Source organism: Aspergillus novofumigatus, assembly GCF_002847465.1.
Source record: "Aspergillus novofumigatus IBT 16806 chromosome Unknown P174scaffold_1, whole genome shotgun sequence".
Lineage (NCBI taxonomy): Eukaryota > Fungi > Ascomycota > Eurotiomycetes > Eurotiales > Aspergillaceae > Aspergillus > Aspergillus novofumigatus.
The window spans coordinates 2157503-2179895 of NW_020194274.1; the positions used below are offsets into that span (position 1 = coordinate 2157503).

At 51.4% G+C, this 22393-nt stretch overlaps 6 protein-coding genes across 6 annotated transcripts; 4 read left to right on the forward strand and 2 right to left on the reverse strand.

Annotated features, from left to right (window-relative positions):
* Positions 1-17: 17 nt before the first annotated feature.
* On the reverse strand, positions 18-5274 carry P174DRAFT_500256 (putative ATP dependent RNA helicase). The gene is made up of 9 exons (XM_024830956.1): positions 4172-5274; positions 3458-4118; positions 2514-3401; positions 1642-2466; positions 1450-1591; positions 1017-1401; positions 756-969; positions 372-702; positions 18-298 (listed from the first exon to the last, which is right to left on the reverse strand). Exons 1-9 carry the CDS (start codon positions 4911-4913, stop codon positions 59-61), a joined length of 4428 nt encoding a protein of 1475 aa, XP_024687215.1. The 5' UTR covers positions 4914-5274; the 3' UTR covers positions 18-58.
* On the forward strand, positions 5075-13901 carry P174DRAFT_508854 (putative translational activator). The gene is made up of 11 exons (XM_024831495.1): positions 5075-5335; positions 5419-6335; positions 6371-7486; positions 7541-8225; positions 8278-8472; positions 8537-12361; positions 12427-12618; positions 12678-12833; positions 12892-12973; positions 13033-13174; positions 13227-13901. The coding sequence occupies exons 1-11, from the start codon at positions 5215-5217 to the stop codon at positions 13782-13784; spliced, it is 7989 nt and encodes a 2662-aa protein (XP_024687216.1). The 5' UTR covers positions 5075-5214; the 3' UTR covers positions 13785-13901.
* A 368-nt stretch (positions 13902-14269) lies between these two features.
* On the forward strand, positions 14270-15555 carry P174DRAFT_437042 (60S ribosomal protein eL19). The gene is made up of 3 exons (XM_024826184.1): positions 14270-14780; positions 14909-15059; positions 15165-15555. Exons 1-3 carry the CDS (start codon positions 14593-14595, stop codon positions 15315-15317), a joined length of 492 nt encoding a protein of 163 aa, XP_024687217.1. The 5' UTR covers positions 14270-14592; the 3' UTR covers positions 15318-15555.
* A 4-nt stretch (positions 15556-15559) lies between these two features.
* On the forward strand, positions 15560-16286 carry P174DRAFT_437043 (uncharacterized protein). Its single transcript, XM_024826185.1, has one exon. The coding sequence runs from the start codon at positions 15763-15765 to the stop codon at positions 15922-15924; it is 162 nt and encodes a 53-aa protein (XP_024687218.1). The 5' UTR covers positions 15560-15762; the 3' UTR covers positions 15925-16286.
* Positions 16287-16379: 93 nt separating this feature from the next.
* Positions 16380-17800, reverse strand: P174DRAFT_508855 (uncharacterized protein; the record flags this gene model as incomplete). Its single annotated transcript, XM_024831496.1, has 2 exons — positions 16380-17562; positions 17601-17800. 2 exons carry the CDS (start codon positions 17798-17800, stop codon positions 16527-16529), a joined length of 1236 nt encoding a protein of 411 aa, XP_024687219.1. The 3' UTR covers positions 16380-16526.
* A 2737-nt stretch (positions 17801-20537) lies between these two features.
* On the forward strand, positions 20538-22013 carry P174DRAFT_416353 (uncharacterized protein; the record flags this gene model as incomplete). Its single annotated transcript, XM_024824490.1, has 2 exons — positions 20538-21716; positions 21768-22013. 2 exons carry the CDS (start codon positions 20538-20540, stop codon positions 22011-22013), a joined length of 1425 nt encoding a protein of 474 aa, XP_024687220.1.
* Positions 22014-22393: the final 380 nt, after the last annotated feature.

Sequence of the window (22393 nt, forward strand, 5' to 3'; positions counted from 1 at the left end):
TTTTATTCTATTCTAGCCAGCCAGCTTGTAATCATATCGTCCATAACCATTTATTTTACTAGGAAATCAGTGATAAACGCTTCTCGGCCATCCGTTTCCCCGCCTGCGAGAAAATCTGCTGCCAGATCCCGACCCATTGCTGTTGTTTATACGACAGCACCTTCTGCGGGTCGCGGACCGTGCCCGCGAGAATCTCCCGGATCCGCGCACTGAGGATCTTCAGCGCGAGCATGGCCTTCCAGTCGCGGACCGCGAAGCGGATGCGGTTTGCGTCGATGGAGACAACTCCAGAGTACATCTGCACCAGTTAGTCAGAATTGTTCGCTTTTGCATGTCTGCAAAGGGGAAGGAAGGTTGTAGTGACTACGTACCTTGAATTCGGCCTCTCCGCACAGCAGTGCAATGGCAAAGTCATCGACGGCGTTTGTCTCAAATGCGTTGTAGTTCCGGTTGCGGGCCTGCATGATGTGGTAGTAGGAGAGCCATTTCAGGGAGGTGTCGGCGTGTTTGTTGACGGAGGTCGGGTGCAGTGTGACGGACTGGTTATTGGCGACGTTGCGCCAGCCCTTGCCTTCGCGGGTGAGCAGTTTCGGATAGAAGCTCCAGGCGATGACCGAGTTGACGACGACGTCGTTGCCGCTGTTTGTGTCGTACTCCTCGGGGATGGTGAAGAATTGCCGTTGGCGGCCGCCTGATCGCGCCCTGCGTGGTGTGAGTTTTAAGATAAATAGATATAGGGTAGGTGTGGGGAATACCTGTTCAGCATAGTCTTTTGGGTCGGATCCAAGGTTAGAAGCCCTGCATCTGCAAGGGAGACTATGAGCTGCATCTTGATGTCTTCGATGTTCAAAAGCGTCTGCGAACTGAGAAAGTTCTTCCGGCAAAAGGCATATTCGTTGGCCCCCGGTGTACTTCTCGTGCGCTTCCAGGCGCAGTACGCATTGTACACGGTCAGGAGGTCGGAATCGCCTGGACTAACATTAGCATAGACCTCGCTTGATCAATAATTTACCTACCCTTCTTGAATGAGAGCCTCGCAAGATCCTTCTGGTTGTTGGACCCCATAGTATTGACAAACGGCGATTTGGATGAGAGAATGGCGGCAATGCTAAGGCAAGCGTCTAGGCACTTGAAGAACACGCCGTGGATGATCAACTTTCCGAGGAAGACATCCAGGGGCATTTTGGCAAGTTGCATGCCCAGAGGTGTCAAGCTCTCCGAGTTGGTGAGAGCTTTGACTTCTTTCAGCGAGTCAATCGCACGGCGTATGTTCTTGGACGATGGTGGATCCAATGCCTCGAGGAGAGTCTGCTCCACTTCGCCGAGTTTACAGATCTTGACACGCAGTACAAGATCTTGCAAGGATAGCCGAAGCATCTCTGGTGTCTGCTGCTCTGCGAGCTGTGTGGTTGTTAGTATGAAAGGACTATGACAGGATTTTGGACATACCAGTCTATCATGTCGATGCTTGGTGAACAAGTGGAAACAGATACCGCTCTGCACTCGTCCGGCTCTTCCTCGGCGTTGCTTTGCATTAGCACGCGAGATAAAGGCCTCCACGAGCCTTGAAAGCTGTCGTCTCTCATCAAACCTGGAATGTGTCAGCAGGGACTTGCATGAAAATTGCTGCATGATACCCACCGCATCGTCTTTTCCTTGCCAGCGTCGATGACTGCTGTGATATCCGGGATGGTGATACCTGAGAAGTCAGCATCTGATAATCGTGGCAGCGTTGCAAACATACCTGTTTCTGCAATGTTTGTGGCAATGACAATTTTTCTCATGCCCTCGGGAGGCACAACAAACGCCTTTTCCTGGTCTTCGCTGGCAATGGAAGAGTGAAGTGCATGTACAATCCAGCCTGTTTGGAAGATTGGATCTGAAAGAATCTCATCATTCAGACGACGAATCTCCGCCATGCCAGGCATGAACACCAGGATGGCTCGGCTGTAGGGTGCCATCTCTGGTGCCGACGCGAGTTTCACTAGCAATTTTTTGATGAGCTGGTAGTCGAGACGGTACTCGTCGAAACTGAGTACTGTTTCGCGAGTTTGCTTGGAATACCCTTCAAGAGTGGCTGGCAGGCCACTAGCTGGGTCGCCTTCCCCGTTGTCTGACGGCGTATCGTCCACATCTTCATCAAACACAGTATTCGCCTCGTTTTCTAGCAGGCGATAGTTGGTCAGCTCGATCGCATCCTCCAAGAACTTCATCTCGACAGGAAAGGTCCGTCCAGGTATATTCAGCACAGGAACGCCACCGAGGTATGAAGAGAAACGTTGAGCCTCGAGAGTAGCCGACATCAGTATCAACTTCAGGTCTGGCCGTTTCTGCATTAGTCGCCGAAGCACAATCAGAAGGAAATCACTGTCAATGGTCCGTTCATGAACCTCGTCAAGAACAACATGAGTAATGTCCTGGAAGTCGTCGGGACGCTCCAACATCCGTACTACCACTCCGGTTGTACTGCATCAGATCAGTATGACTTCTGAAACTCAGGGCATGATACATACGCAAATACCAGTCTCGTGGATTGGCTGACTTTGCTTTCTAGCCTAACAGCAAAACCAATCAGAGACCTGGCAGTCCCAACGTCTGCCTTACTCTCCCCAAGCTCCTCACTGACTCTGCGCGCCAGGGATATAGCAGAGATCCTCCTAGGCTCCGTCACATAGATCTTGCAAGGACGACCTTGTTTCAACTCATGCTCAAGGATGAACGAAGGTATCTGCGTGCTTTTTCCGCTTCCTGTCTCACTGCAGATGATAAGGGCACGATGCGTGTCGAGCGTGTTGAGAATTTCGTCCTTGAACTCCCAGATCGGCAGGTTCATCCGTCCCTGAGCCATGTGTTGGAAGGATGGTGTGGAGGATTTCTCCGCCCATATTCTCTTCAACTGCTCATCAGACTCCTGGACTCTGGAGCCGACCCTCCCGGGAGACTCTGCTTTGCCAGCTGCGCCATTCCTCCGCCGGAAATTATCCGACAATACAACATCGTCTTCAAAGGTACCTTGGTTCTCTTGAATCAGCGTCCTAAGGCCCTTGACAATCTTTTTGTCACCTTCCTCCTCCTGAAGCTTTTTGACGTCTGCCAACTCAGTCCACAGATCCCGCCAGACGGCCGGCAGTCGCAGATAGGCTTTTCCTTCTTTCGAGTTTTGCGGGAATAGAATGAAAAGAGCTATAGTAGACACAAAAGCCTCTGCCTGTTGAGAGGTCGATGTAGCGACCGACTCCATTGATACAAACGTCGTGTAAGAGTTCGATTTATGTGTGACCATATCCACTTCCAAGGGAAAAGGCACGTCTTGAGGTTTCGACCACCTGACTTCAACGGCCTTTCGATTCGTATGTGATGAGGGCGAGAGGTCTTTATAAGTAATCGTACATCCGGTATCCCTAAAGCGCCATGAGCTTTCTGGTCTACCGCAAAAGGAGTGCCTACAGGTTCATACCTGGACTTGCACGTCTCTTCCAGGACCCGTCGAGGACTAAGCCCGGTCCATTTACCGAAGTCCCGCATCGTAACAGAAGCCTTTTTGAGCTCTTCTGTAATGATACCAGTCTCCAAGATTGGCTCTTCAGTCTCGAACATATCTCCAAGAAGATCAGCTGTATCTCCGTTATCGTCCATGGGCCCGGCACCACTCTCCGCCTCAGTCGACGCCCCGTCAGGCTTCCTGACCTCAGATTCCACAGGCGTACCATTTCCTCCGTCGCGAGCAACACGTCTGGAAAATGCTGCTTCCCTTCTCAGGTCATCAAGCTTCTCCCTCCACCGGTACTGGGCCTCGTCGCGGTCAAACAACACGTCATTCTCAATGCTCGCAAGTTTACGCTGGAGTCTCGCAACTTGGGGATCCTCTGTGGTGACATTTGCCTGCTCACGACCAGATTTTTTGCCCTTCTTTGGCTGATCGAACAATTCTGGTCGCAGGTCGTACAGCTTCGTCTGCAATTCCAGGAATTTTGGGAGCAACGTGTCAGGGTCAAGTGAGCTATCAGAGTCGTAGGGACTTGAGGCGATAGGAGTGATCATCTTTACATTCCTTGACTTCTTCGGCTTGTTGTCAACGTTCGTTGCCTTTGACGGCGAAGATTCTGACGGTTGGCTCTCTATTGGGCGTTAGCCTCTTGCACTCCGTAGATGGTCACGGCTTAAATTTTACCAGAGATAAAAGAAACGAGTCGTTCCGACTCATTGCGTGTCTGAGCGCTCGACTGTGTATAAGATGGTAGTTCCGCGGGAAGGCAGTGCATGGCAAGCCAGTCCAAAGACTCATCCAGGTTCGGGACCACATCTCTATTAGAACTTGTAGACGTACCAGGCAAGTAGAGCAGCACATGTTTCAAGGCCTCCTCAACTTTCGCTTCCGGGAACCCAAGTTTCATGAGCGTCTCCCGCAACGTCCAAAGTCTCATGTACAGATCTTCCTCAGAGCTTGACTTCTTCAAGCTAGACGGAGGGCTGATTTCGCGTTCTTCTGCTTCGGCAAGGCTGAGAATCAATTCCTGCACTTCTTTAGGAAGCCACTCCAAAAGATTCAGAGATACAGCCTGTTGCCGCAAGACCCTCCGCTCGGTTTCAAGCTTTGTGACTTGGCGGGCGGCATCGTTCTTGCATTTGGCAGCAAGCTTTTCAACCAGCAGCTGCAACTCTGCGTTCTCCAAATGTTTCTCAAGTTCCTCCGGCGAGTAGTTCTGTAGGGAGGAAGGCTCTCGCTTCTCGGACGGTGGCTGGCTCGGTTCTGCCGGTGTTGGTCGGTCACTCTCAGTGACTGATCGGGAATCAACGGTCGATGCAGGGGTCGTTGAGTCCACTGACTTTGGTTTCGAGGGTACAGAAACGGTCGCGAAGCCCCTGGCGGGATTCGAGGCAGGTTTCTTCTTTCGTTTGTTGTTGGGGGGCATGACTCAAGACCAAGGTCTGCCTCGCTCAGAGGGGTCACAACCGAGGCGCAATTAAGACCGATTCAACCCCACGAGCCGCACGAAAATTGGATTTGGGATATCTACGGAGGTTCTTGGGCCCGTAGGGTTTTTAGAGTGTGAATGCGAGCGTTGAATGATGAAAAAGTCTCCATGGGCGCGAGAGAGGGCCGATGATGTCGGCTGCGGTTGACGGAGCTCCTCCCCCACAACGTCGAAAACTCTTATGACAGCATTGCGGGAAGGCTTCTAGCGAACGCCGACATGCTCCAGTCCACCTAACATGGACGACTTTCCATGGGAACAGGTGAAATCAGGAGACCTGGAGAGCCTGCGAGACGCTCTCTTTTCGAGCTCGACTACTCGCAGAACTCGTGCTCTCCAGGAGCTCCGCGATAGAATTGGTAAGTTGGTTGTTGCTCACCCCTCCGAGTCAGCCCTTCAGCATGGACATTGCTCACGCGCTCTGTTCTTTTTCGACTTTTAGGCTCTGAAATACCACAAGAAATCCGTCAGTCTCTTATAGGACTCCTTTTTACAACCTATCCGCTCTACGTCGATCGCCCTTCTCGGCAAGCCGTCCAGCAATGTCTGCGTACGATCCTCAAGGCGCCCCTTCCGACCGAAGATTTGAAATACCTCACCCAGAATCTGCTCGCAGAGGCTTCTAAACCCGGATTGGCTCCATCTTCTGCGTTTGTCCTGCTGGAATGGTGCTCCCTTCTGCTGCAGATATTGAAAAATGACCCAGACACCCCTCTCTCGATCGTCCTGGACATTGTCGCTGTGGATGCAAAGGCTCTCGAAACCTGTCTTGCCGCTCGTCCCAGACCTACAGTGAAACAGTCTGCCCTTACTGTTACGAGACGGGCTCTGCGCGCCGTTTTCTCGTCAGACAATTGGGGCGAAGATGCTGTCCGCCAGTCAGTCGCTCGGTTGACTGGTGACTCGGCGGCGGGGCAGAAGAATGCGCCCTTCCTCGGTGTCATTTCTGGTGTATGTGCCCGCCTACCGAACAGCAAGGCTGTCCTGGAGAAAGAGAAGAAATTGATTCTCGCATACTACGTCAAAGAATTGATCGGCTCAAAAGCTGCAGTGCCAAACCACATCGCAAGTGGCTTGTCTGACTTCTTCGCCTCTTTTATTACCTATGAGGACTTCACATCGGAGCTAGTACCTCCTCTTGAGAAATCGCTCTTGCGTGCTCCGGAGGTGGTATTGGGTGGATTGGTGCCTTCACTATGCTCTTCTCTACCCGTGGACTTTGACCTGTCCGAGATTCTGTTCTCTCGGCTCCTGAAGCACCTTCTCTCCAGCATGAAATCAAACAATGCGACTATTAGGCAAGGTGCTGTGCATTCTCTTGAGTCCATTCTCTCAAAGTCTAAAAATGAGGATTGGCTTGTCAAGATCGCTGGTGAGATCATCGGGCCCTCAAGACCCAGAAGATCACTAGCCCGGAGCATCGTGCTGTGTATGCTCAAGCGGTCTGCGCTATCCTACCTAGTGAGAATGTCTCCAAAGACATAGTGCAAGGGTTTGCTCCTGTCTTCTCGCGGGAATCTAACGAAGTAGCATTGGAACAAGAAATCAAGGCCCTCTGCAAGCACCTCACTTTCCTCCTTCAATCCAAGGTGAAAGTTAGTGACGATGTCATCAATGCCGTCGTCAAAGGAATTGCAGATAAGCGTATCCCGTTTAGGAAGCTTTGGCAACTGATTGTTGGAGACGTCTTCTGGCGTATTGAAGCACCAACACTGGCAACCTCCGAGGTTGGACCATTTGTCACCAAGTTCCTCGACAAGATGAAGGATTTGTTCAAGGAGGTAACTTCAAATCCTCTACCTTCAGCTCAGAATGGCTCTTTATCCGCAGCATTTGTATACCTTGCCCTCTACGAAAGGGTATCTACAGCCCAGGGCTTAGATAAGGCGGACTGGGAAACCACTGTGGCACAGTCGATGCTCCTCAGCCCAAAACCTTCTTTTCTCCTGAACCCTAAGGCTTATACCAAATTGACGTCTCCTGCAGAGATCCAGTGGATGGTTCGCGCCCTTGTGGCTGTCTCGTCTGGATCCAAGTTCGAGAGCACCGAAGATGCAGCCAAGGTTGCATGGGCTCAGGCATTCATTTACGCTGTCACGGCTCCCGGACTTCGCGCGAATTTGCGTGAGGAAGCTGCTCACGCGCTTATGGGAATTTATCTGCGAAGGTCGGAACTGATGGGTCGGGTGGTCACTGAAGCTCTGTGGACGTGGATTCTCGCCTTGAGAACGGCGGAGAAAGAGTCTGCTGCATTGTCTGCAGGACCGGCGAGCGAGAAGCTCCTTCACCTCGTCGCGAAGGCCATCTGTCCTTCTGCCGCCGATATACAGTCCGATAAGATTCGATCTGATCTGAAGCATCAACTCGTTCAGCTTCTTGTACTTTGCAGGCCAGAACTGATTCCCAGTATTTCATGGATCGCACTGTGCTTAAGGACTGGCACAGATCCTGGTGTTCTTGTTCGTGAATATCCGGATGATTTTATGAAGCAATTGACGCAGGTGCATGAGGTTGGTCTTCAGTTGTCAATCCAGAATAGAAAACGGCATGCTAATTTGGCGCAGGACCCCATCCAATCGAAAGTCCCTGGGATTGATGCAGCTATCTGGAATGCTGCAGGGGACCTGGCATTTGTCGCACGAGACACTATGGTCCCTCGCCTGATTCGGCAGATCAGAGACGATTTGGATGCATCGCGTCTTTCTAGGTTCACACCAACCGATGCAGCCATTGCCCGCACCCCAGAGGGGACCATGTTCGTTGATGTCCTCAACACCAAGTCGAAGCAGCCAACATTCGACAAGAACACCAAAGACTACGACACCCTCAAATGGGAAGAAGAGCTGCGGGCGCAATTAGCTCAGAAGAAAGGTCAAACGCAGAAGAAGCTTAGCGCGGATGAACAAGCGAAGGTCAAAGCTCAACTTGCCAAGGAATCTAAGATCCGTGAGGAGGTCCTACAGGAAGTGAAGAGAGTCGAAAGAGGCGCCGGCATTATTCAGGGGCTTGCGAGCGGGCCCGCCGTTGATGCTGATGGATGGATCAACCCGGCTGTAAGCTCGTTGCTGTCTCTGGCCCGAGCTGGCGTGGGCTTGTTCGCGGGTGACGTCGTTTCCAAAGCGTACGTAAAATGCGCTGAGAAAGTCTCCTCGCGCCTAGGTCCTCTTCGCCCCTTCGTTGGTGTTGCGACACTACGAGCAATTGGCAGGTCCCATCTGCCGCCTGAGATGGAAGCCGAGCCACTCGGTGGTGAGTTTTCACATATCATTAGCAGTTCAGGCATCTATTGACCGTGTTACAGGGCTTGTTACAAGAATTCTTTATCGCCTTCGTTTTGCTTCTGAGCAGCGCCCATTCGACATGACGTCCTTGGCATATATACTTCCCTTGATATTCATGGTTCTGAGCCGCAATGGCATCGAAGAAGTCAAAGGGGAAGAAGAAGGAGAGCAGTTGCTTCTGGCGCTGGAGTTCGTGTCATTCCACTCCGGCTCATGTGAGTTCTGACATCTCTCAAGGAGCATGATTGGGACTGAGAATCGCTAACACTTCATGTACAGTCACTGACAACCGTCTTCCACGCGTTGAGGTCCTGAATCACCTGCTTACTGCCATGCAGAAGTTTACCCAGCACTACAAGTTGATCAAGGATACTCTCTTTGATTTCTGTAGATGCATTTCGTCCAACATCACCAATGAGGAGCTTAATGTTCTCCTACAAGGCACCATCATTCCAGATACATCCGTCCGAACCTCGGTCCTCCAGGCTATTGAGTCTGAAATTGATCTGACTGATCTCGACTTTTCCGAGCACATCTGGTTGGGCTGTCACGATCAGGTGGAGGAGAACGCGGAAATTGCTGAAAATATCTGGGAAGAAAATGCCTTGGAGGTCGACGAGACTTCCTACGGGAAAATCATTCCATACCTCTCTTCCAAGGACTCCCAACTCCGAGGCGCTGCTGCCCGCGCGTTGGGCCATGCAGTGGAGCTCAATCCGTCGGTTTTCGGGGCCATTGTCCAGCAATTGCAGTCGATGTATGAGGAGGAAGTGAAGCCCAAACAGCCCGCGAAGGACAAGTACGGAATGCCGCTCAAGGTGGATACGACTGACCACTGGGAATGCCGCAGTGGCATTGCGCTCGCTTTTGGTGCGATGACAAATAGTTTCGAAGGCGATCAGATTGTTTCGTTCCTTCGGTTCCTGATTGAAAGAGGCCCCTTGATCGACAGAAACTCTGTGGTGAGATCCCAAATGGCTGACAGCGGTAGATCCGTCGTCGCGTCGCGCGGCCAGCAGCGGGTTGAGGAGTTGATGGAAATACTGGAAACCACTCTGGAAACTTCAGACAAAGGAAGCGAGACATCCGATCTTCTCAATGAAGCAGTGGTTGTTCTCTACGGTTCTCTGGCTCAGCATCTCAAGTCGGACGATCCGCGGTTGCAAACAGTGATCAAGCGACTTCTGGCGACACTCCCGACTCCGTCGGAATCTGTACAATCCGCCGTCTCGGGATGCCTTCCGCCACTCATTCGTCTCTGCGGGCCAAAGAGTGGAGAGTATGTACAAGTGATGCTGGATCAACTGTTGCAGACCAAGAATTATGCTACCCAGCGTGGCGCAGCTTACGGTCTGGCTGGTATTGTTCGTGGAAGGGGCATCTTCACTCTGCGGGAGTACCAGGTCATGTCTCACCTGAAGGACGCCACTGAGAATAAGAAAGAGGCACATCAGCGACTGGGTGCTCTGTTAGCATTCGAACTCTTCGCCACCATCCTCGGGCGCACATTTGAACCATATGTCATTCAGATCGTGCCGCAGCTCCTTGCCGGCTTTGGTGACCCTAGCATCGACGTTCGCGATGCTTGCCTCGACGCAGCAAAGGCTTGCTTCTCCAATCTCAGCTCCTACGGTGTGAAGAAGATTCTCCCTACTCTCCTCGATGGTCTTGACGACACGCAATGGCGCAGTCAAAAGGGAGCCTGTGATCTCCTTGGAGCAATGGCTTATCTCGACCCCCAGCAACTGGCAGCAAGCTTGCCCGACATCATCCCTCCACTTACCGTGGTGCTTAATGATACTCACAAGGAGGTGCGCAACGCCGCAAATCGCAGTCTGCAGCGATTCGGTGAGGTCATCAGCAACCCGGAAGTGAAGGGCTTGGTCAATGTCCTTCTCAAGGCCCTGAGTGATCCGACCAAATACACAGATGAGGCTCTGGATGCACTTATCAAGGTCTCTTTCGTTCATTATTTGGATGCTCCCTCTTTGGCGCTTGTTGTCCGTATCCTTGAGCGCGGTCTTGGCGACAGATCAAATACCAAGAGGAAGTCCGCACAGATCATTGGCAGCTTGGCTCACCTTACGGAGCGGAAGGATCTTATCTCTCACCTGCCCATTATCGTTTCTGGATTGCAGTTGGCCATTGTCGATCCAGTGCCTACTACTCGTGCCACCGCCTCCAAAGCTCTTGGCTCACTTATTGAGAAGCTTGGAGAGGATGCACTGCCCGATCTCATTCCCAACCTCATGTCTACGCTCAAGTCGGATACTGGCGCCGGCGATCGTTTGGGATCCGCACAGGCTCTTGCGGAGGTTCTGGCGGGTCTGGGAACGACAAGACTGGAGGAGACACTGCCAACAATCTTGCAGAATGTCTCAAGCTCCAAGCCAGCTGTTCGGGAAGGCTTTATGACGCTCTTTATTTTCCTGCCTGCCTGCTTTGGAAACAGTTTTGCGCCATATCTTAGCAAGATCATTCCTCCCATTCTCGCAGGATTGGCAGATGACGTCGACTCCATTCGGGAGACGTCTCTCAAGGCTGGTCGCCTGCTGGTCAAGAACTTCTCTTCCAAGGCTATCGACTTGCTTCTTCCTGAACTTGAACGCGGTCTTGCGGACGATAGCTACCGTATCAGATTGAGCTCTGTTGAACTGGTGGGTGACCTGCTCTTCAGCCTCACCGGTATCACAGCCAAGGCAGATGCGGAAGAGGAAGAGGAAGAGGCTGCTCAAGCCGGACAGTCGTTGCTCGAGGTTCTCGGCGAGGAGAGGAGAAACAAGGTCTTGTCCGCTCTGTTCATTTGTCGCTGCGATACTTCTGGTCTTGTCAAGAGCGCAGCGATGGCTGTTTGGAAGTCGCTTGTCGCTTCACCCAGAACGCTCAAGGAGATGGTGCCTACTTTGTCGCAGTTTATCATTCGGCGTCTTGGTTCATCAAACATGGAGCACAAGGTTATCGCCAGCAATGCTCTTGGAGACCTTATCAAGAAGGCTGGCGAGTCTGTGCTCGCTACTTTGCTGCCATCTCTCGAGGAAGGCCTCCGTACGTCACCCGATGTGGATGTCAAGCAAGGTATCTGCATTGCCCTGAGAGAGCTCATTACCTCTGCGTCTCCTGAAGCCCTGGAGGACTACGAAAAGATCCTCATCTCGACCGTTCGGGTTGCCCTTGTCGATAGCGACGAAGATGTCCGTGAAGCGGCAGCAGAAGCTTTCGATGCACTGCAGCAGATTCTGGGCAAGAAGGCTGTTGACCAGGTCTTGCCCCATCTCCTGATGCTTTTGAGAAACAACGAGGATGCTGAGCAAGCGCTGTCAGCACTACTGACGCTCCTTACCGAGCAAACAAGGGCTAACATCATTTTACCCAACCTGATCCCGACGCTGATCACTTCACCCATCTCCGCCTTCAATGCTAGGGCCATCGCTTCCTTGGCTGAGGTAGCAGGTTCGGCCTTGACGCGCAGATTGCCCGCGATTCTCAACTCCTTGATGGACAACATCCTTTCCACTACGGACGAGGAGCATCGGGAAGAACTGAACAGCGCCTTCGATGCCGTCTTGGTATCTGTGGACGAGTTCGATGGTCTGAATGTCATGATGAACGTCATGATGACTCTTCTGAAACACGATGACCACAGACGCCGCGCCAGCGCTGCGCTCCATCTTAACAAGTTCTTCTCTGAAGCCGAGATTGACTACTCCAGGTACTACCAGGATCTGATTCGTGTCCTGCTCATTTCCTTCGACGACAGCGATAAGGAAGTTGTCAAGGCAGCTTGGACAGCACTCAGTGGGCTCACGTCTCACATGCGCAAAGAGGAAATGGAGGTCCTCACTATTCCAACACGCCAGGTCCTACGACAAGTGGGTGTGCCTGGAGCCGATCTGCCAGGTTTCAGCTTGCCGAAGGGTATCACTGCCATTCTGCCAATCTTCTTGCAGGGTCTTCTCAACGGCAATGTGGAACAGCGTACGCAAGCAGCTCTGGCCATTGGCGATATCATCGACCGTACCAATGCAAACTCCCTAAAGCTTTTCGTTACTCAAATCACTGGTCCTTTGATCAGAGTGGTTTCTGAACGTTCAGTGGATATCAAATGTAGGTCGATACCAGGCTTGCTTTCTCTTGCTTTCTGTATCTTTCATAGGACTAACCAGGACTAGGTGCCATCTTCTTCACACTTAACAAGCTTCTTGAGAAGATCCCGATGGCAGTCAAGCCATTCCTGCCACAACTGCAACGTACGTTTGCGCGAGGTCTAGCCGATTCTACCAGCGAGACACTGCGCAACAGGGCTGCCAAGGGTCTTGGAATCTTGATTACCTTGACCCCAAGGGTGGATCCTCTCATTGCAGGTAGGTCAATTAGTTTATGCGATAATTTGATAGCAGCCTTGATACTAATCTTTGACCAGAATTGATTACGGGTACAAAGACAGATGATATGGGCGTCAAGAATGCGATGATGAAGGCGTTACAAGAAGTCGTCGGCAAAGCTGGCGCGAATATGAGCGAGGCTTCGAAGAATGCTATACTTGCACTCATTGACGATGATGCCAGCGATCAGACTGGTAAGTTGAGATTTAAGCCTGACAAGATTCAAACGTTGCAGAGCTAACTGTTCAGTAGATGGTGTTGCTATTACGAATGCCAAATTGCTTGGTGCGCTGGTGAAGGTCCTTCCCGCGTCTACCGCCAGCCCACTGATCAAGTAAGGCTACCCTACTATACCGTTCAACTTTAGGAGTAGTGCTGACATAGTAATTCAAGGAACCGTGTGCTCACAAGCCATATGACACACGCATCCATTCTAGGCCTGAACGCCTTGCTGGTTGACTCACCGTCGTCTCTGACTGAGAATTACGCTGCCGAGACTCAATCGATCATTTGTCAGGGCGTCTCAAACAAGGATGTAAGTTACTCACTGGCCTTTCAGCGCTTCGTGGTTCTGACTTCTGTGACAGCCTTTCATTGCCGAGAACAGCGTCCTCGCTGCCGGAAAGTTCCTTTTGATCGAGGATGAGAGTCGCAATTTCGAGACAAACAAGGCCATCTTTGAAGCACTAGCGCCCTGCATACAGGCGGGCGTTCCTCCCGATGTTCGCCGTCTCACTTTGGTGGTCTTGCGAACGGTGAGCCGACTTCACCCCGAACTGACCCGGCCTCATCTGGCTCTGCTTGCACCACCGATCTTCAGCTGCGTTCGTGATGTGATTATTCCCGTCAAGCTCGCTGCTGAAGCTGCGTTCCTGTCACTCTTCTCGGTTGAGGAATCTGAAAGTGCTGTTTTCGACAAGTATATGGCTGGACCCGGGGCTGAACTTCCCCCTGGACCTAAGCGGAGCATGTCAGACTACTTCAAGCGAGTTGCGCTACGTCTCGCCAGCCAGGCTAGAGAACGGAAGGAGGCCGAAGGTGGACAGGGAGGACTGGGTCTATCCAATGACGAAGCTGAGGATGAGAAGGAATTGTGGAGCGTCGGAAAGGTCGATCTTGGGGAAGGCGCATTCGCCGATGAGTAGTTGAGCGCGGTTTACATTCAAGCAACGTTGGCATGAGCGAGATCTATACCCTCTGCATTCGAGTGTATAGTATAGAGCAGACTAGATTACAAAAGTAGCGAATGATATGAACGATGATTTTCTTTCTCGTTGAACCCTCGCTTAAGGAGTCCTCACTCACAGCGATGCTGATGAGAGTCACGTGATCTATATGGGAGAGCCCGCACCGGACGTGCGATTACAAGAAATCGAAAAAAAAGTCATCAAACCGAATAAGCCTTTGAGGCCTTTTCAATGCGATCCAGAATAGCATGTTCCAGGTATCTTTCCAGTCAGATATCATCATATCATAGGCTGCGTGACGTTGAGGCTCAATCCGCTTCCCCGGTCAGGACAAGCGTCCAGGGCACAAACCCTAAGGTGGACCCTCTCGCTTAGCAGCACAGTCGCTTAGCTAATCAACTGCCCGTATCTCAAACTCCTCACCTGGGAAATCTACCCGTCGACGAGTGCAACGAACATCATCCGCCAACGACCGTCGATACGCCGACATCAAGATGTGAGTTCCATCTCCATAATCCGATATTCTCCTTTCATGGGGAAATACTGTCAATTGATGGAATTTTCCTCCTCGATCAGCTCTTGGAAATGGCCCATTTTCGGGAAATTTCTCTTCCTGCTGGGGACTCTCCCCTCGACCGGTTCTGAACAACAGAAAGGCTGACCGTGTGATTTCTCGCTTTACAGGGTCAACCTTCGCACCCAGAAGCGCCTCGCCGCCTCCGTGGTGGGCTGCGGCAAGCGCAAGATTTGGCTCGATCCCAATGAGATGAATGAGATCTCCAACGCCAACTCCCGCCAGACCATCCGCAAGCTCGTCAGCGATGGCCTCATCATCCGCAAGCCCGTCACCATGCACTCCCGCGCCCGTGCCCGTGAGCTCAACGCTGCCCGCAGAATCGGCAGACACCGCGGTCTGGGTAAGCGTAAGGGTACCAAGGACGCTCGTATGCCCAGGTATGCACACTCTGCCTTTGTCAACGGTTGAGGAGGATCTTCGATCGGTTGCCACACTCCCTGCCAGTCGTCTGGGGGATAGAGAATGAAGCAAAGAGCCCTTACTGACGGATGTCTGCGTATTACAGCCAGCTCCTCTGGATGCGCCGCATGCGTGTTCTCCGTCGCCTCCTCGTCCGCTACCGTGCCGCCGGCAAGATCGACAAGCACCTTTACCACGAGCTCTACCACCTGAGCAAGGGTAACACCTTCAAGCACAAGCGCGCTCTGATTGAGCACGTAAGTCTTCCTCTCGATTCATGTGGTTGTTATCAATGGGATGCAAGGATAGCGACGAGGCGAATACAGATAAGAGGCTGACACACTGCTTTTTCACTCTTACAGATCCAGAAGGCCAAGGCTGAGAGAGCGCGTGAGCGCCTGCTCAAGGAGGAGATGGACGCCAAGCGTGCCAAGAACAAGGCCCTCCGTGAGAGACGACAGGAGCGTATCGAGGCCAAGCGTAACGCTCTGGCCGGCGAGGAGCAGCAGGAGTAAACCAAAAAAGCCATCTGACTTTTTTTGGCGGTGCGGAGGTTGAACTGGGGGGGAAATCCAATAGCCAACGGGAATCAGGTCGGCCATGTTTGTTTTATGTCTCTCAGGTCTGGCTCGGTGGTTTGATTCTCTGTCCGGGACAATTGATCAGGGGAAACCTGCAAGATATTTGATACCTGGGATCGGGAAGCAGTAAAATGCTATTCCTCTTTTTTCTCTCCCAAGGAAAAAGAGCAAAGAATGAGAGAGAGAAACCAAAAAGGAAAACAAAGCTTTCTTTTTCTTCATTTAAAGGAAAACAAATGGCATGGCGCTTTTGTGTGATATGAGTCTTGGAAATTTTTTTTTCTCTTTTTTAACCACCGCTCTACGGAGTTCTCTTCCTCTCTCCATCATCATATCGCATCCGACTGCTCCCCTCCATTCTGACCAGAAGACTGTCCGGATGTCCCTGATTCCCTTCTCCCCATACCCCTCGGTTCAACCTCGGTCCGATCAAAGCTGTTTATCTAATGTCGTCACGTCACCTGAATATCAGATTCCCGGTTCGGTCTACTACCTTACTCTTCAGATGTCTGAGATGAAGTTGGTGTTATCCACTTTGTAGCATTATCCCGCATCCCATATCGCGACTACTCAGATCCTTTTTCTGTCTACCTACGTGATCAGGTCTCCGTCGTTTCCGCATAGCCTTATAAAACCCTTGCCTTCCTGCAGCGGTGTGTAAATCTGTAGCTGTTGCTTGTCACTTTTACTTAATTATTGTATCGGATGGAATGGAAGGAGGATGTTCGATTCGTTATTTGCATTATTGGAAAGTTGAGCTGTGTTGGTCCTGGAGTTGCGGTGGATATATATTTCTTTGAGGTGGACTCATAGTTCACTGCGGAGCGAAGTGTAGGATGTCTGATATAAACAACGCCGGAAGGAGGAGTCACGGTCCCCTCGAGCCCCATGATTTTTAAGAAGTATAAAGTAGCAGTAACTGAATTTTTGATACAGAGTGTCTGCTAACAACGTATATTAAGTTTACCTGACGTACATTTACATCATGATAATACACTATTCTGAAATGATACCTACTAGAATTAAAGATGATGTACAAGAGCAAGAGAATCCCTGCAGCCCTGCTCGTCCTGTAGATAACATTCGCGTCTCATGTCACGTATCGCGTCGACCGGGGTTCGAGCGCTTGAGTGCTTGCGCCAATCAACCCCTGGGGAGTGGGCCAGAGCTGCGCTTGTGCATCGCGTTTGGAGGGACTTCCAGGTCAAACGGGTCGCTCCGGGTACTGACTCTTGTCACGGAATCATTGGGCCCAGGTGGCCCGAGATCCGATATGGATATCGGATAGCTCGCTCTTTGCACGCTGCTGCCAAAGCTACTTCGCCCTGGGAGAATGATGGTACTCCCTAGACTGCGTTCACTGCTGTAAATGGAGTGCTGGTCCTGGTTTATCTGGATGCCTGGCGAGATTGGTTTCTCGTATGAAGGCGAATGCGACCCTGCGAGAGTTGAAGCCTCGGGGCAAAAATGTTTGTCGCCTGGTGTCGAGTGCACTTGAGTTCCACTAATAGCGTCGTGTATGCGGCCACGCATGTCAAGAGATACGTCTGAAGGGTTTGGATTGGGCTCCGAGAGATGAGATGATCCTTTTCTGACATGAGCATAACCCATGTTCGGACCCGTCACATGATGGTCCGGAGCAGAAGGAGCATCCGAAAGAGATGATGTCCTGGACAAAAAGGCATGGTGCGAGCTTGCCCAGGAGTCTGCAGAGTGCCGACCATCGCGCAGCAGTTTCTCGCTCCCGCCGAAACTTCGACCGTCGCGCGGTTTTCGCCGTCTATAACGATAAATCAGAAAGCACATGAGGAGTATGATCGCGATCAAGCCCACAGTACCAAAGATGCTGCCCAAAATCGTACGAAGTGTATGACGGTTGCGCACGTCTTCAGACCCGTGATCCGAAAAGTTCTGCAAACGGTTCGTCGCGGAAGGAAATGCTGCGGTGACTGTATTCGATGTGGGTGTCTCGACCATAAACCCGGTCTCTGCCGTAGGAGTCGTCAGGACTTCGGAGCTCGACGGTGTAGTCGACAGCCCAGTCGACGAGAGGCCATCAGTCAAGGAGAGGCCAGAAGTCTGATTATGAGAGGTAGGAGATGGAATGGATTTGTGTGTGTCCGTGTTGCTCTCGGGATTTGGTGGAGATTCTGAGATAGAGGAAGTAGTTGGGAGGGGGCTAATTGGGTATCTGAAGGAGTGACGGCGATAAGAGACGATAGCGACACTTCATCAGCGGTTTCCGTACTGGATGGTAGAGTTGTCGTCACGGGTTCTGGGTCTTGTACTGAGACTGGCAGGATTGGTGTAGGCTCTGGCACGACGGCAGGCAATGTTGCCGCTGCAATTGAACTTCTGGGCACTTTGGTACATCTCAAGCCCTGATATAAGATGATAGAAGGACTGGACATCGACATTGCGCCAAGCCCACAGGCTGGACAGATGCGACGGTCGCTCTGCTAGAATGGAAGGCTAAGAGCGGTAATTGCTGGCATGCATGAATCGATAGTGCTGAAATGATGAATAAAGACCAATATGACAAAAGGCACGGCGCGTAGAATGCCAACAGCGACCAGAGGTCAACAAATCAAAAGAACAGTGTAGTGGCCGTCGGAATCTAGTCCAGAGCGAGGGAAGGAATGTATAGGAAATGTAAATGCGCTATATCTTCATGACTGACGTTTCACTATGCCCCGTGCTAGGAGACGAACGCATTGGTCATAGCAGTCCGGGCTCGGAGGGGCTGCATTCGCGTTGTGCCCTGCTGTTTCAAGATTCAACGGTGAAGCACAGGTGGTACACGAAAGTTCAGCGTAGCATTCTGGTCCACTTCGTAGTATATATATCGATTCCGAGTAGATTGATATTATGAACTCACGAAAAAACGGAGAACAACAGGCAATGCCAAAAGCCTAAAGAAATAAGGGGGTTCGTTCTCAGCTCAACCGCGTGTGTTCGGTATCGACCGGGCGCTTATGGGGAGCGAACAGCGACAAGGATAGAGTTGAGAGGAACCGAGATCTAGGGCTTATTAGTTATTAGTAGTTCGTAGTACCCAAGACGGCAGAGTTCAATCGAAGAAGAACCTAAGCAGGGGATAGGTGGTCCCTGACTCGAGGAAATTCATCCGGAAGAGATTGAGTGAGACAGAGCCCAACAAGCACGTCCAATCCTAATTATCCCATGAGGAACTATGCACTGATCACTGCGATCATAAATTGGCAGGGCGTTAGTCTGTCGCATGGGATGGAAGCGAGAGGCCCCTCCCCAACCCCTCACAACACGCCCAGTCGCTGGAGACTCGTATCTTCATTTAACCATGATTCAAGGGAGAGGTAGCAGCTGCAGATGGGAAGTGGTTTGATAGCATGTTGGGGTCCTATTCCTGAAGACCGAGGAACTAGACCGAAGCCCATTAAGATTGGTGAACATGATGAGCAAGAACACCTGCTGCCGATCCATCGAGCCTGATCTATCAAGCGATGGATGTTTCACTTGTTGAAGCCGGGGAAACTCTACCTACACGGAGAAAATGACATATTTCCTGATTGGGCCATAAACATTAGTCATCTACTAGTCTGTATGTGGTTTAGTTCTGTTTATGCATCATGTGATGTAATCAGCGGTCCGACTATTATCCTATATGACAGCCTCAGGCAGCTTCGATGCATTGGCTTGTACTCCGTAGTCCGTACTCGTATGAAGCAAGCATACCTAGGTACCCTGAGTGGCCGGTGAAGCAACATAGACCGTGTTGTTCTCATTAATTACTCTACATAACTACTACTTTGGACATGTCAAAAATATCATTCTTCCAAGGCATAAATAACACTGTGTGCTCCTGCCCCTCAAAGCGGGGCAGTCGATACATCTCCAGGTGGAAGCCATAAGAGCACTTGCAACCTGATGTGGAGAGGCGGTCAATATATAGGGTTTATGAATGGTCACATACAATTGCGTAGTATCTACTAGACGTCTCAGAGTCTGCTGGCTGAGTGACTGTTATACAGCGCGTGAGATGGTTCCAAGTGTACTCCTGGTACCTCTCAGTGTCTAGATACCTTACCTCAAAGGAATTATATACTACATCCTACTCTACTGGTCACACTAATGGCTCTCTCGCTTCCGGACTGATGAGACTTGAGAATGGTGATAATAAGGAAAGGACGAGAATAACGGTCGAAACCATGAACTAATGCTGATGTTAATTCGACCCACCAAGGACGAAGATTATCACTTTCCCCTCTTGAGTCTTGACAGTGGCTTGTTTTCGTACCTTTTACATCCTTGGCCCCGTTGGACATGCTACTAATTCCGCTCTCTCCGCAACCACAATCCAACTTCGACAACAAACCATTCTTGCAATTCCCCTTATACTTGTGTTGTGTGGTAAATCTCATCAACATCAACCACTTCAGTCAATGAACCGACCGTCAGCGAAAGAATTCCATCATTGCTTTTGGTCATGGTAATTCTAGTCGGTCAATTGAAGCTGCCGCATTTCCGTTCGATATCCCGCGATTTGCCCATATACGGAGGAGCATGTGATTGATTCTTCATCTGATCATTTTCTTCTCTTCTCAATACATTGGACACAATCTTATCTTGTTCGAGCTGGATACCCGCACGTTCGCTTCAAAGGAAATACCAAGCGCAAGCCTGACCAGTATGATGATCGGTTGGACCGGTGGGTTGGGTAAGATTTCCCCTCACTAGTTGTCACACAGAAATCGGTGGTATATACAAGTATACCTTATGATACAAAAACTTCATCGATGAATGCCGCTATGACAATGATGCCGTCAATGCTCAAAACCAATGGCTGCTATGTCTGCGTGTCAAGCAAGCACTACAACCTGAGCTCCCTGGCTTTGGGCTTCGGCATTGCTTGAATGCATAGACTCTCCTGGCATGTCAATACTGGCATTGACCATAGTGCTAATGCCGCATAGGGTTGCCCACGATGGGGTCGCCGCCTGAACAAGAAAAACGACCCCGCCTCCTCCAACAAAAATCGACTTTCCAGTCTATGACCTGTTAGATGTCCCGGACGACACATCGGAATCGTCGCTGAGGGAGATATCCGACCTTCTAGCGTCAATCCGCCGGCCGCAGGACCTCTCGACAGAGAAGTTGAAAGCCTTCAATCTCAGAATGGAAACAAACATTACTGCAGATCGCATTGTCCCCCAGGGCTCAAAACTCTTTCCTCCGCTCCCTTGGGAAGCTCGTATATGTAATGAGACTGAAGATGGCGAGCCGATTTTGATGGACAATGGTAACCCATACCCCGCGGCAGACCGATTCGAGATTCTTAAGAAGGAACTGCTCTTGGACAATGATGATGCTTTCCGAGAAGTTACACGATTACCGCCCAAGGAGGGCCGTCAGCGGGTTCGTGTGGCTAATGCAAGGAAATTTTGGACGGGGCTGGAGCGAATGTCCCAGTGGTGGGATTCCAGCCTGGACAATTACTTCGAGCGCCCTGCCACCCGTGAAGTAGCGTCCGGCGAAGACAAGATGCAGACAGATGGCGAACCGCAGCCGTCAGAGATACAGGACTCAACAACTACGCCAATGGAGGTCGACAACCCACCAACGACACAGGCCGTCGACGGAACGTCTTCGGATCGGGAAGAGGGGCAGCAAGCGATCGTTCAAAGATATACCGGCCGCCGGATAGGTAGCGGACAGGAAATGCCAGAGGATGTTCGGGAGGAGACGGTGCGAGCGCTGGCTGAGATGGCCGCCTGGCCATTTGGTTGCCAAGTAATTGTCCCGATGCTGCCACCGCGACTCACCGTCAAGAAAATCCTCTTCCCCATCCGACAGTCTTTCCAGGCTGCCCGATCGCCCAAAGACCGCCAATTGGCCCGTAGCGGTGTCATGGAAGGCCCTGTCTTTGTTGCCCAATGCAGGCCGGAGACCTCGTTCCGAGGACCTGAAGACGCACCAGGGTCCGGCGTTGGTGAGGTATGCGACCTGTTTCGGGAGCTCGGTGCCATGCTTCTCGCCGCGCAGGAACGCGCGAGGCAGGGGACGACCGAAGAGAAAGCCGGTGAGGGCAAGTGGTGGGCAACCAAACCGCGATGGGGTGGAGCGACCCAGGACACGCAGGACAACAGCAATGACGAGGACCAGCCTGTGAGGGATGGCAATGACCGCAAGCGCTCTAAGTACGAGCACCCATTCCTCGCATCCCGTCGCGCGGGCTCCGGGCGGAAGCTTAGCAATGCCGAGAAGTGGAAGATTGTGCAGCCAGGGCCAAGTCTTTGGGACAAACGGATGAGGTACATTCAGATTGGGAAAGACAAGGACAGTCCATTCGACGATGTATGCTCGATCACCAATGACAGGCGCGAACTCATGCTAATCCTGTTCTAGATCTACATGCTCTCCTCCATCAATCACCACGTTGCCATTCTTCACCTTCGAATCCACCGTCGGTATCTGGACCTACTCACAACAGGCGAGAGTGACTTTCCCCCGGAGACCCACACGCTTGACCAGCCCTGGCAGGTTCTCAAGCTTCGGCGAACGAAATGGTATGACTTGTTTGACGCGCAGGAACGTCTCGAGGTGTTTCAGGGCTTGTGGACAATGTTCCACTACCTTTTGCGCAAGCAATGACCGTCTATGTCCGGCGCTTAGACTTACTTCTAGCGAGAATCCATATGCAAGTTGAGCATCACCACATTTACCAGTATGCGAGCACGATATCTACGTTTCGGCAGAGCACCTAGAGCACACGCGTTCATCATCCTTATGCATGTTTAGATGAAATCAAATCAAGCTAATTAACCTGACGCAAGGAGAACCGAAAGACCGTCAACCGCAATATATCTGCAAGTTATATCCCCTTACATGCGGTATATCATGTATGAAGGCTGTGTGCAGTACGCAATCATTCCAAATATCTCCTGTACTCAACATACGTAGAGCTATAGACAGTGCAGTCAGCTCTATGTGCAGCTTTGCAGCACACAACTTGTACTTACTCTACGTCCTGC

What these genes read in the sequence shown, in the direction of transcription:
- P174DRAFT_500256 (XM_024830956.1), bottom strand. Translation starts at nt 4,913, where the DNA reads ATGCCCCCCAACAACAAACGAAAGAAGAAACCTGCCTCGAATCCCGCC. An exon ending in GGCAAGGAAAAGACGATGCG is followed by an intron (nt 1,592 to 1,641) that starts GTGGGTATCATG and finishes GACACATTCCAG; the next exon opens with GTTTGATGAGAGACGACAGC. An exon ending in AGCATCGACATGATAGACTG is followed by an intron (nt 1,402 to 1,449) that starts GTATGTCCAAAA and finishes ACAACCACACAG; the next exon opens with CTCGCAGAGCAGCAGACACC.
- P174DRAFT_508854 (XM_024831495.1), top strand. Translation starts at nt 5,215, where the DNA reads ATGGACGACTTTCCATGGGAACAGGTGAAATCAGGAGACCTGGAGAGC. An exon ending in GTCATTCCACTCCGGCTCAT is followed by an intron (nt 8,473 to 8,536) that starts GTGAGTTCTGAC and finishes CTTCATGTACAG; the next exon opens with TCACTGACAACCGTCTTCCA. An exon ending in GGTGGATCCTCTCATTGCAG is followed by an intron (nt 12,619 to 12,677) that starts GTAGGTCAATTA and finishes ATCTTTGACCAG; the next exon opens with AATTGATTACGGGTACAAAG.
- P174DRAFT_437042 (XM_024826184.1), top strand. Translation starts at nt 14,593, where the DNA reads ATGAATGAGATCTCCAACGCCAACTCCCGCCAGACCATCCGCAAGCTC. An exon ending in AAGGACGCTCGTATGCCCAG is followed by an intron (nt 14,781 to 14,908) that starts GTATGCACACTC and finishes TGCGTATTACAG; the next exon opens with CCAGCTCCTCTGGATGCGCC. An exon ending in AGCGCGCTCTGATTGAGCAC is followed by an intron (nt 15,060 to 15,164) that starts GTAAGTCTTCCT and finishes TCACTCTTACAG; the next exon opens with ATCCAGAAGGCCAAGGCTGA.
- P174DRAFT_437043 (XM_024826185.1), top strand. Translation starts at nt 15,763, where the DNA reads ATGTCCCTGATTCCCTTCTCCCCATACCCCTCGGTTCAACCTCGGTCC.